The sequence below is a fragment of the Pleurodeles waltl genome, chromosome 4_1 (genome assembly GCF_031143425.1).
Source record: "Pleurodeles waltl isolate 20211129_DDA chromosome 4_1, aPleWal1.hap1.20221129, whole genome shotgun sequence".
NCBI lineage: Eukaryota > Metazoa > Chordata > Amphibia > Caudata > Salamandridae > Pleurodeles > Pleurodeles waltl.
This window is the reverse complement of record NC_090442.1, coordinates 109,953,037-109,966,838: the sequence shown is the minus strand read 5'-3', so window position 1 is coordinate 109,966,838 and position 13,802 is coordinate 109,953,037. Positions and strand designations below refer to the sequence as shown.

The 13,802-nt window shown below is 46.9% G+C and overlaps 1 protein-coding gene across 1 annotated transcript in view; it reads right to left on the bottom strand.

Annotated features, from left to right (window-relative positions):
* LOC138287083 (glycine N-acyltransferase-like) overlaps positions 1–13,802 on the bottom strand; it is a 239,255-nt gene that overhangs the window by 121,639 nt on the left and 103,814 nt on the right. The window contains exons 3-4 of the mRNA XM_069227444.1: positions 9,021–9,147; positions 1,040–1,220 (exon numbers count right to left, since the gene is read on the bottom strand). Of these exons, the coding sequence (XP_069083545.1) occupies positions 1,040–1,220; positions 9,021–9,147 (308 nt within the window). The remainder of the gene's footprint in view (positions 1–1,039; positions 1,221–9,020; positions 9,148–13,802) is intronic.

Sequence of the window (13,802 nt, the reverse complement as noted above, 5' to 3'; positions counted from 1 at the left end):
CCCAAACCTCATTTTACTACTATGATCTCCGAAACAACATTTTCTAAATTTTCCCCTCATGTATTTCCCCTCGAACTCATTCCACACCTCATTTTACTACTATGATCTCTCCAATCTATTTCTAGAGGCTCTTCCCTCCTCCATCTCTCCTTTTACTTCCCTCGTTCCTGATAGCAGGGAAGGATTTTGGTTTGTGCACCTTTTCTAAGCAATACCGTAGTACCCCCATAGTGAAAAACAAAAAATATGAGCTGCTCAGAGTGAAATATTCCAAAAACACAGGCTGATCGTCCTGTGCCCTTAAAACCAAGGCTATCGTGAGAGGAAGAAAGAGCATAAAAGACAAATAAGTACAACACACACCAAAGACATGATCAGTAAACAACTAATAAAAAATGAAAGTACTACTGTTTGAGCCGACGGCCGCCATGAGCATCAGTGTGAAGATACACAAAAGGAAAAAGAAGTTCGCTTGCAGAAAAACATATCAGCAAAAGTGCAATTAGCCATGTAACAGGGGCGATGGCCAAGGCGGTAACAAAATCGCCCTAAGGCGGGAAAAACGTAAAGCCCTTACCAACAAAAAGAAATCTTTTTTTAAAGGTAGGCCCATGAACGAGAGATAGCAATCAGCATGCAGTGGGCATGGTTCAAAGCCCAGATACATACCAGCATGTCAGAAAAGCAGCGCTTGCACGCTGCTATGCTCTACCTTAAAAAGGTAAATATTTCACAAATATGAATGGGTCGGTAAAATATTCATGTTTTACAACAGGATTTTGTTCACAGAATGTTAATAAATATTTTTTTTAAACTGGTACTTGAAAGGGTGGTATGTTTCCTGAACCCATTTAAAGTTTGGAAAGTTTTTTTCCAAATCATTAAATGGGTTATCACTTTTGGAGAAAAGATTTTAGCATTTACAAACTCTTTGATTTTGTGCATCTGAGCCCTAATGTGGCTCATCTCAGCTCAGTGCCATCTCACAAAACAATGAAATATTCCTTGCATTTGTGTTTTGTTGTCATAATATACTCACCTTGCTGCGAGCTGACTTCTGGTAGGAGGAGCTGAATTTTCTTCTGAGTTCACCTTTGGGCTACTCTCATAGACACCCAGATGTATATCCCTGACAAACAGGAGGCGTTTCTGTTTTTCCAACTCCAATCCTTTAGATTTAGCAATGCTCATGATCACAGGATCTAGGTACTGCTGCAGACCTAGAGAGAAACCATAACGATACAGAAATGTATTAATCATTCCTAGTTATTAATAAAATGTCCTCTATAGGCTTTGCACCATAAATACATGTCACACATCATAAAATTCCAGCATGAGCTGTATGGAATCCTTTGCTCAAAAACAGCAAATACAGCAAAAACACTATAAAGTGTCTGTAACTTTGAAGTACTTCCTCAGTTCAAGAGAACATCATTCTAACAAGCAATGTGGGTGAAAACATTGTTTCTGGAGACCTTGCCTTCTCTTTCTGGAGACTTTGCCTTTGTGACTTGCTGTCACATTTTTATGCTCATCCTTTGTGCCTTTGGCTTTGTTTTGTACATCTCTTTAGTGCCTCTTTGTCCACTGTTATGACTTTTTTAACTGTTTCTGTTCCTCCTGTTTCGTGTTGTTTGTCCAAAATGTGCCTGTTGTTGTGCCCCTTGCTCTGCTTAGTTTCTTGGCCACTCTTTTCTTTTCTCTATTGCTCTATGTTTTTCATTTTCCTGCTCTCTTGCCTCCTGCGCCATCTAAGCCCTCCTTATCTCTCCCTGTTCTCCTCCCCTTTCCCAGGACTTACTTGGTGTCTACAATGTGGACACACCACCTTTTGCAAAAGGTGTGCCAAAGACAAATCCATCCGCACCCATCCGCAAATGAACTGCACCATTGCCAGGAACCCTGCTCCTTTCCCCACCCTCTGCTGCCCCACTGTAACCATCCTTGCCCTAAATCCCAGCTGCCACTTCCTGCACTGTTATTACACCACACAACATTCAGGGGCAGTCTCCTGAGCTTTACTGTAAATGCTCATGCACTCACCCATGCACCTCTCCCCACCCCTGTACCAACAACGCTCAACCAACCTTTTTCCTACTCACACACAAACCAAACACCACCACCGTGGTATCCCACACTCTCATGCATGCTGCTCAACACCCGATCACTCACAAGCACACCACAGAAATCTCAGACCTCCCACATGATCACAGATGTCTTTCTGACCCCATCCTCTGCATCAGACATCACCACTGCTATTTCCACCAGTTGCAAGATTATCAGGAAGGACCACCAACACACGCATGGAGGCGGATTTGCCATTGTTAGAAATGAGGTCTCTGGTTGACAGTCAGGTTACCTCCTGTTCAAGCAAGGACCCTCACTCTAGTCAGGGTAAAAGAGAATCACCCTCAGCTAACCCCTACTTACCCCCTTGGTAGCTTGGGAGAGCAGTAGGGTTAACTTCAGAGTGCTAGTGTAAAGTATTTGAAGCAACACTCACAGTAACTTAATGAAAACAATACAAAATGACACAACACCAGTTTAGAAAAATAGGAAATATTTATCTAAACAAAACAAGATGAAAATGACAAAAATCCGACATACACAAGTCAAGTAATGAATTTTTAAAGATTAAACTCAAAAATAGCGCTTAGAAACACAAAATGCTTAGATGAGGTGTTAACACGGCGTCGTGATGGAGTCGTTCCCAACAAGCCGACACCAGCGGCGCCAGACACGGAGTTGCATAGGCCCCCAAGTACAGTACCTTTGGTGGAGAGTGAAAATAAGTCGATGTGCGAAGTCGGGGATCGCGGCGTCTGTGCGAAATGCTGAATCCACGCACTTCGAGCGGCGTCAGTCACGACGTGGTGTGGCGACTTACATGGAGTCGCGGACTTTAGCGGGGCTGCAGCCTCGTCAGGCCTGTGAAGGTCGTCGCGTTCCAGCGAAGATCACGGAGTCGGTGCAGGCGGCGTTCCCGGATTCAGCAGCGGCGTCGGTCCCAAGTCATCCGAAGTCGATTTCCTTGAATTTCCACCAGCTTTCCTTCCAAGCGCCCAGGGACTGGATAGGGCACCACTTGTCAGAGCAGGAGTCTCTCCAGAGACTCCAGGTGCTGGCAGAGAGAAGTCTTTGCTGTCCCTAACACTTCAAACAACAGGAGGCAAGCTCTAAATCAAACCCTTGGAGATTTCTTCACAAGATGGAAGGCACAAAAAGTCCAGCCTTTGCCCTCTTACTCTGGCAGAAGCAGCAACTGCAGGATAGCTCCACAAAGCACAGTCACAGGCAGGGTAGCTCTTCTTCCTCAGCTCTTCAGCTCTTCTCCAGGCAGAGGTTCCTCTTGTTTCCAGAAGTGTTCTAAAGTCTCTGGTTTTGGATGCCCTTCTTATTCCCAATTTCTCCTTTGAAGTAGGCCTACTTCAAAGTAAAGTCTCTTTTGAATGTGAAATCCTGCCTTTCCCAGGCCAGGCTCCAGACACTCACCAGGGGGTCGGAGACGGCATTGTGTGAGGACAGACACAGCCCTTTCAGGTGTAAGTGACCAGTCCTCCCCTCCCTCCTAGCACAGATGGTTCATCAGGAAATGCAGACTACACCCCAGCTCCCTTTGTGTCACTGTCTAGTGTGAGGTGCAACCAGCCCAACTGTCAATCTGACCCAGGCAGGGAATCCACAAACAAGCAGAGTCACAGAAATGGTATAAGCAAGAAAATGCTCACTTTCTAAAAGTGGCATTTTCAAACACACAATCTTAAAAATCAACTTTATTAAAAAGATGTATTTTTGAATTGTGAGCTCAGAGACCCCAAACTCCACATGTCCATCCGCTCACAAAGGGAATCTACACTGTAATCATATTTAAAGGTAGCCCCCATGTTAACCTATGAGAGGGACAGGCCTTGCAACAGTGAAAAACAAATTTAGCAATATTTCACTATCAGGACATATAAAACACATTACTATGGGCCTCATTACAACATTGGCGGGCGGCGGTTGTAACCGCCGTGCGGCCGCCAATGCGGCCGCACTCCCGCGGTGCCCATTTGGACATCCCCGTTGGGCCGGCGGGCGGAAACCAAGTTTCCGCCCGCCGGCCCAGCGGGCATGTGGGCTGCAACATGGGAGCCGGCTCCAAATGGAGCCGGCGGTGTTGCAGCCGTGCGACGGGTGCAGTTGCACCCGTCGCGCTTTTCACTGTCTGCACAGCAGACAGTGAAAAGCCGCATGGGGCCCTGTCAGGGGGCCCATGACTAGCCGTACCGCCAGCCTTTTCCTGGCAGTTCAGACCGCCAGAAAAAGGCTGGCGGTCGGGGACTCGTAATCCCCTGGGCAGCGCTGCCCTGGTGGATTACAACCGCCGGGGCCATTGTGGTGGAAAACCGCCGGCCCCGGTGGTGCGACCACAGTGCTACCGATGCGGTCAAAATACGCCGGGAGGCACCGCCAGCCTGTTGGCGGTGCTCCCGTTGTTTTGGCCCTGGCGTTGTAATACAGCCAGGGTCATAATGACCACCTATATGTCCTACCTTAACCATACACTGCACCCTGCCCTTGGGGCTACCTAGGGCCTACCTAAGGGGTGCCTTACATGTAAGAAAAGGGACAGTTTAGGCCTGGCAAGTGGGTACACTTACCAAGTTGAATTTATAGTTAAAACTGCACACACAGACACTGCAGTGGCAGGTCTGAGACATGATTACAGAGCTACGTATGTGGGTGGTACAGCCAGTGCTGCAGGCCCACTAGTAGCATTTGATTTACAGGCCCTGTCACCTCGACTACCTACATGCCGGCTCATCACACCCCGCCAAAATCCATCAAGATATGTCAACACCTAAGATCCCTTCAAATGCAAAACAAGCCCTAGAGCCCCACTGCAAGCCAGATGATCTCAGGCTCACAAAACATAACTGCAAGCAACTGATGTGCAAATAATTACAAACCAAGACATCACAGACAAAGACATCTTCAAATCCACCCTGAATGGCTATCACCATTCGATCTGGATCACCAAGCACACAGCACTCGCAGACTGCATCAACACAAACACTAACTGCAACAAGCACATTTTTGCTGCCATCACAGAAATCACCACACCTGCAGCCATCACCAGCAACATCGCCCCCTCACAAGACCTCTGCAACAAACTCTTGGAATTCTTCTTTAACAGGATCACTTCCATAAACAGCAATTTTGCCCCTCATCCAGACCTGACTGCTTTTACAAATGAAATTGCCATCTCAGCAGAAGAATGGATGCTGACCTCATGTCTGTCCGTCATAACAAACAAAACCATCACTACTATGAAGGCCATACTCTCAGGGGCCACTTCAGACCTCTGGCTCATCATGCTTTTACCAAAGGACTCCTACCTATCAGCAGTCTTACAGAAGAAGCTATCTTACACTCTTGCTCAACACCCCATAAACTCAGTAATATTTCTTGATGCCAGGAAATAGGCCACTGTCACTCCCATGCTAAAAAAACTATCCCCTGACTAAACCATGCTCCTCCAACAACAGACTGATCTCCCCCATACTATACCATACCATACCATACCATACCTGGCCATAGTCTTAGAGAAGCTCATCATGAGACATCACACCAACCCCCTCAACAACCACAAGCTCCTTGATGCTACAGAGACAGGCTTCTGGGCCAACTTTTCTTGGGATATGACTGGGTCTTTAATGCCATATTCATCAGATGCCTTAATGAGACTGGTATCCAAGGACAAGCCCTCTGCTGGATCCGCCCCTTCCTCATGGACAGAGCACAAGCTATCATCCTGTCACCCGACACCCGTGGAATCCTGAAAAATCATCTGTGGAGTGCTTCAATGTTCATCCCTCTACCCCACCATTTTCAACGCATAAATGCTCCCTCTGGCCAACGTCATATGTGAACACACAACATCAACATCCTCTCCTACGCTGATGACACACAATTCATTCTATAACTCTCATTCAAAACTCCCAACACAAGCAACAACTTCACTTCCTAAATGACAGAATTGGCCAACTGCATGAAATCCAATTTTTTCAAACTCAACACTGACAACACAGAAATAGTGATTTTTGGCAAGTACACCTTGCTTTAGCAAATGGTGGCCAGTCGAGCTTGATCCCACTTTAAGCCCAGCACCCACATCAGGAAACTCGGAATCATTATAAACAGCAAACTGGACATGACTGCACAAATCAGTGCAGTCACAGAATCCTGCTTCCACATCTAGAAGATACCTAGGAAGATCCATAAATGGCTCCCAAGCAACAGCTGGGAGCCTCATCACCAGCAAGCTGGACTATGAACATGCTCTACATGTCACCAAACAACTCACCATAAGACTACCAAGCATCAGGTGGGGATGGATTGGTGCCTGCAAGCTGGACACACAAAATACAAAAGCAGGGGATGCTTCAGAAATGTAATAAAATATGGGGCCCGCAGGAGGAGTTCAGGATCTTGACTGATAGTTGCCAAAACAGTCTGCAACAGGTCAAATATACATGTACTACTGAGGTTCGGTGGTATGCAATATAAGAATCAGATGTTTTTTCTCTTCTTTATGGCATAATAAAAAGAACTTAAAACAAAAAATAGACTACAACCCATCCAGAACTCATCCGCGAGACTGAGTGGTATAACAAAACCTGAGGGGGCTTCCCTGTAATGTACATGGAGGGGGCCCCTAGCCCCGACCAATTAAGGATCTCTCAGGCCAGAGGCCTGATGCCCATGCACAGTGCTGGACGATGAGCGGTGCGTGACTGCTGCTGCTGTGGGGGCCCCATGGAGCTCGGGCCCTCGCACTGCAGGGGATGCTGGGACTAGTGTTACGCCACTGGCCAGACTCATCATCAACCTCCCATGCAGAACTCATACCACACCACACCACAGTACAAAACAAATTAATCCCAGCCCACCTGAACAGTTGCACCTCCTTCCACCATCACTGAGACACCTCCTCTCTTCCAGAGTCCAAGTTGCACACAACCCATGGCCAGGCTTTAAATTACTACACTCCTGAAGCATGGGGTGACCGCCCACTACACATCAGAACCTCCTCCTCTCTTCTTGAATTCTGCAGAAAGCTGAAGCCTTTGCTCTTCAACTAACCCCTTCCCCCATGCCCTATGAAGGCTAAGCATACACTCCCGCTCAGTGCCATGATATTGAGCTTTACAATACACATAACTTCATAAAGGTTTAGTTTGCTTAAGCTCCATATGCACTGGCAATAAGTGAAGAAGCCCCTGTTCACTGCCTGTACGTTAACAAATTGCACATTGAGCTGATTCCTAAAGAGGAGGACAAAATGGAGGTACTTGAATTTGAGCACTCAAGCAATAAATGCTCTAAAAACAACCCTACATCAGTAAAGTCCTAGATAATGACTCATTCAGGTGTTCTCAGTTACTTGAATAACTGCAGTTATACCAGAACTAATACATTTCTATGACAGATGGCTGACCTCCACAGAAGTGTACCTCTATCTACTCAAGGACAATTTAGGCCCAGATTTATGGTGGCCTAGTGCCATCCCAACGCTACATTAGCGTAGTTTTTTGTATTCTAATGTGGCATTGGTAGGGCATTGCATTGTGCCACTTTGTAGCCCCTTGCACCACATTATGGCCCTCATTCTGACCTTGGCGGGCGGCGGAGGCCGCCCGCCAAAGTCCCGCCGTCAGATTACCGTTCCGCGGTCGAAAGACCGCGGCGGTCATTCTGACTTTCCCGCTGGGCTGGCGGGCGGTCGCCTTCAGACCGCCCGCCAGCCCAGCGGGAAAGAGGCTTCCACGATTCAGCCGGCTCGGAATCGAGCCGGCGGAGTGGAAGCTGTGCGACGGGTGCAGTTGCACCCGTCGCGTATTTCACTGTCTGCGCAGCAGACAGTGAAATACATGTAGGGGCCCTCTTACGGGGGCCCCTGCAATGCCCATGCCAGTGGCATGGGCACTGCAGGGGCCCCCAGGGGCCCCGCGACCCCCCCTACCGCCATCCGGATCCCGGCGGTCCGACCGCCGGGATCTGGATGGCGGTAGGGGGGGGTCGGAATCCCCGCGGCGGTGCAGCAAGCTGCGCCGCCGTGGAGGATTCAATGGGGCGGCGGTACACTGGCGGGAGCCCGCCAGTGGTGCCGGTCCGACCGCGGCTTTACCGCCGCGGTCGGAATCCCCATTGGAGCACCGCCGGCCTGTCGGCGGTGCTCCCGCGGTCCTCCGCCCTGGCGGTCAAAGACCGCCAGGGTCAGAATGACCACTTATGTCTCCTCCATGTATAATGAATGCAAAGGAGGCATTCCGGTGCTAGGGGGGCTGTAAAAATAGTGCAAAGGAATCTATCCGATTCCTTTGTGCCAATTTTATCTGCATTTTCAATACCTGCTAAGTGCAGGCACTAATAAGAGACTCCCATTGAGTTTAATGGGTCTCTGGGTGCTTTGCAGAATTAGCATAATAATTTTCTCTGCTAATCCTACAAAGCACCGGATTGGCGCAAACAATTATGATGCTAGTCACCCTGACTACCGACATGGTGCGCCGTATTTTAAATATGGCCTACAAATGGTGCCGTTAGGGGGGCACTAACGGGTGCTAGGAAAGTGGAGCTGCACTAGGTGCAGCACCACTTTTCATAAATCTACCCGTTAGTCCCACACACCTGCTTAATTCAAATATTCTCTTCAGTCTGATGATGGTACCTCATCAAGTATTACATAGAAATAATGACTGACTTTATACATATGTCATCAAGGTTTTGCACCCATATATAATAAGCTTCTCGTTTGATACCGTTATTCAAATTGCAAAAGTAAACATGCATGCTGCCATCTATCTCTCTCTTCATAGTCTGTTGATCTAATTTCTATATTTATCTATTGTGTGCATACCGAGTACCAAAAAAAAATAAGCACCAGTTTTCAATTGGACTATTCATAACATATAAGTGTTCAAGATTGGCAATTGTCTCCCCATTATCCAGTTCACACATTCAGTTGGACTTACTTTCTAACATCATGAGTTGATTCCAGTTGATAACATTGCTGTTCTCCAGCATCATTCTGAGGTTCTCTGGGTCCTTAGTGAAGATATTGTAGGTGTTTGTGTAGAAGTCTGTATCATCCACCATTTCCTATTAACAAACATTTGGAAAACAACAGAAGGCATTTTGGCTTCCATTTCATATAATTTCTGAGGTTCTGCACCAAGATGCATACGGGTGTACTCTATACTTATAAGTAACAACTCACAATTGTAATTCGTATTTCGCATCTATAGGTTTTCAGTATATTTAATGGGTGCCCTCAGGCACTAAATATTGGACCGATGGCAATTTCTGAAGAAATCGGGCAGCAATGATGAGTTCTGGCTCTTGTCCTTTAGTGATGAAGCTTGGACACCTGAGGGATAGCTCACATGTTTGACCTATATGTTTGACCTGTGGGTAGACTGAGAGATAGCTCAGCTTTATGAAGCCTGAACATTTAATTTATGCTTAACCAGAGGCAAGCTCCACATTGTAAAACAGATATAGAAATTGCTTTAACATATCCCTTGTGTGTTTTTTATGGGATAATGTCTATGCAAAGGCAATATACCAGAACTCCATTTGTGTAGGCATTGTATCTCTGTTTCCAGCCTCTTCCAGTCCATATATTTTGGCAGCAAAATGCTTGTGAAACCTTATTTTGTTGTCAAGCTGGTTCTTTCTAATTGTGTATTCTAGGTTACCAATGCCAAACAATTGCACATTGAAAATACTACTTTGGGTACTGCTTGTTTCAGTTTTACAATGGCAAACTGGTGATCATGTTGTCTCCCTTTGTCTCTCTTGGGCCCCATTCAGGGTTGCTCCTTTCTCTATTCAGGGCAGGCTAATTGCAATGCTTAGCACAGACATTTAGGAATAACCATTATAGAGCATATGGGTGTTCTTCTCAAAGGAACATTGGAGAAATCATAACAAATATTGCATTATATAAAGCTCATTAACCCTACAGGATTTCAACTCAACATTGATATCCAAATGGAATTTACACTTTAAGTCTTCAGAGCTTTAGAACAGATTAAAGGCATTGTTGCTGTTATTATAACATAAGCTCTTAAAAGATACAATTTCTGTTTCTGTTTGTGAGGCCTCCTTGCAGGACATTTGCCATGAGCCAAAGATTCTATGGGCCATATATACAAGAAAGTGGCGCATCGGTCCTGAGGAACCACTTTTTTTGCATCGCACCGGCCCACCTAAAGACACTGTGGGGGTCATTCCGACCCCGGCGGTCAAGGACCGCCGGGGCCGGGGTCGGCGGGAGCACCGCCAACAGGCTGGCGGTGCGCCGCAGGGCATTCGGACCGCGGCGGTTTGGCCGCGGTCAGAACAGGAAAACCGGCGGTCTCCCGCCGGTTTTCCGCTGCCCTCAGGAATCCTCCATGGCGGCGCAGCAAGCTGCGCCGCCATGGGGATTCCGACACCCCATACCGCCATCCTGTTCCTGGCGGTTCGCCCGCCAGGAACAGGATGGCGGTATGGGGTGTCGTGGGACCCTGGGGCCCCCTGCAGTGCCCATGCCAATGGCATGGGCACTGCAGGGGCCCCCATAAGAGGGCCCCAAAACGAATTTCAGTGTCTGCTTAGCAGACACTGAAATTCGCCACGGGTGCAACTGCACCCGTCGCACCTTCCCACTCCGCCGGCTCCATTCGGAGCCGGCTTCCTCGTGGGAAGGGGTTTCCCGCTGGGCTGGCGGGCGGCCTTCTGGCGGTCGCCCGCCAGCCCAGCGGGAAAGCCAGAATGGCCTCCGCGGTCTTTTGACCGCGGAGCGGCCATATGGCGGGTACCGCCAGGCAGGCGGCGACCGCCGCCCGCCTGCCTCAGAATGAGGCCCTGTGTTTGCTCCGTATTTACAGTAAGGTGTACCATGGCTGATGTAATGACAAAAGCGTCAAAATCGTTGACATTATTATGGCGCTTTGCTGCACTAGCATCAAAAACTTTAACACTAGTGCAGCAAAGTACAGGGAGGCCCAGAGGCCCATTGATTAAAATGGGTGCATCATTTTAAAGCCTGCTCCGAGCAGGCATTAAAAATGATGGAAAAAATGGGGCAGTGAAATATTGTAAATTTCACTGCAACATTTTTTCAGGCTGCGCAGATCCAAGGTGCCCTGTCCAGAAATCGACACACCGCTCTCTTGTAAGGAAGAAAAACAACGCATCACCTACCTGTTTGGAGAAGAAACGGTGCACAGCCTCAATTGCGAGTAAGAAATTGACGCTGACTTTTCTGACGCATGCTTGCCCGTGATGCTTTCTTTCTGACACAAACCAGGTACTTTGTGTAAAATCAATTTTTCCCATTTTTTTCTATGGATTAAGACTCTTTTTACTTTGAAAATTCATATCTTGACTTGTGTATTAGATTTTAGTCATTTGGTACTGTTTGATTTAGATAAATATTACCTATTTTTCTAAAATAGTGTGGTGTCCATTTTGTAGTGTTTTCACTGTGTTACTGTGTGTGTTTGTATAAATACTTTACACATTGCTTCTGGGTTAAGCCTTTCCGCTTGTGCCTAGCTACCAAGGGGGTGAGCAGGGGTTATCTTGAGTGTGTATCTCCATTGCCCTTACTAGAGTGAGGGTCCTTGCTTGGACACTGTGCAAACTGACTGCCAACCAGAGACCACATTTCTACTGACCCCCAGCTCTCAGATATGTTTTTTTCTCTATTCTCAATAGAAACCCTCCAACTACCAAATGTTCTCTTCCCCCACTCCTACCTATCTCTGAGCATTCTTTGCTACCACTTTGTCACTCTTCTCCTCAATGCGCCCTACAGAATTGTAATTGCCGCTCATGTACTCTGTCTCCATCTCTAGCAAGTACATTGTGTCCCTATCAGGTACTTTATCCTCCACCCTGATCAGGTAGTTTCTTCTACAGTACATTCACGTAGTGTCCATGCTCCTTGGAATCCTTCTCCCACATATACACCTCAACATGCCACAGGAACTCTTTAATGTTCAGAGGGTGCTCATCATCTTTGAGCACCCTTCTATCCAAATCTAGAATAGTAATTCACATTCCCATTAGGTTAATTACCTACCATCCTCTCTTGAACTGCTTGTGCTACCCCATCAGATATCTATTCTCCATTTGGGTAATTTACAACCCCAATATGTACTCTGCATCCCACAGGTTGCCATCGTTATACAGTTCATGCTAAGATACCCGGACTGCATATTAAGACAACAGAATTTTGGGGGCTAAAGGTCTGATTTAGATCTTGATAGTATTACCACCAATCCACGATGCAGTGGACAGGAGTACTCCGTCAAGTCAACAGCATTCCATCTGTTGTATTTAGATGTATTGGGGTTGAGCTGAAGACTGCCACAATGGAGTACTCTTCCTAGCCATCAGGCAGATGGGTTCCCGCCAACCATATTTAGATGTTACAGTCCTGCAGGTGGTGTGCTGCTGGCGGATTGCTGATGGACGAAGCCCGTCACTGGACCCAATGGACATTGTGAAATGGCAGTGGCTATCGAATAGAAGTACGCCTCACACACACACACACTGTGCCTTAGCCAAATAAGTCTACCTGCTCAACACACTATATACACCATTATCCATTGCCATTTCAACACCACACAACACGTATGTTCCAAAAACACACATTGCCATACATCCATGACACAACACACACACACCATGGACACTGCACCCACAGACGACACAACCACAACAACTAACATATCTACACAGTCAGCTACACAAACACACTCAAACCAAAGCACAACTACACACATCATGACAACAACTGCCACATAACAACACTCACCTGAATAATTCACACAGCAACAAAACACTCAACCAAACATGCACAACAACATCAGTCCCATATGCAAGTGGCACACATTCTGACACATCCACATCACCCACTCCAGCTCCCTCCACTTCAACCAGGTAATCTAATCGCATACACACATATATGTTCTGACTCACATGCACAACTGGAAGCACAACATTACTGGTACTGGTCCCCTTGCAATGTGCACGCATGAACATATTTTACAAGTGTGATTGTACCGTCACTGTGGTGCCAGCATTTATTTGGCAATCAATACTGACACCAAAATGACATTGGTGTCTGTGTACAACATGTGTCATGTAGCAGTGTGTTCTATCCGTGTTTGACACAAATGGGTTCCCGACATATGCGAGTCACAGTAATTTAAAAAAAGATAGTGACATGTATATGACTGCAGTGGTCCCAAGCACATGTGCAGTGCCCATGAAATGTGCACTGGCAATGTAGGTCCCCTACCTTCGATTCTGGTGATGTGGGGGTTGTGTTTCCTCCATGGTCCAGTGGAAGGAGTGATGGAAGGTCTTATCCAGCCATGTCCAGTAGAAAATTGAAGTGGATGCGGGAAAAAAGGTAGGTTATTACCTCTTGCCCCCCCCCCAAATCCACCAACTCAGGTGAAACACAAGAGACATATGAGATACGTTTTCAATACTTTTATTGAAATAATCGTAGTCTTGTATAGAATGAGCTGTTATAATTAGACGGACGAAAAAAAAAAGTAACCAGCATTATGAACGTGGTAAAGAGAATGACCAAACCAACCATGGTAAATGATTTCTAAATGTTCATACATAACCCTAAACCTATAGTGAGAGCATAGTGGGTGTACCCTCTGCCATTGCCCTGTCTAAGAGGTGAGCCACGGTCCCCATACCTGTGGAACAGTGTCAGGGGTCAGCCTGTAGTATGAATG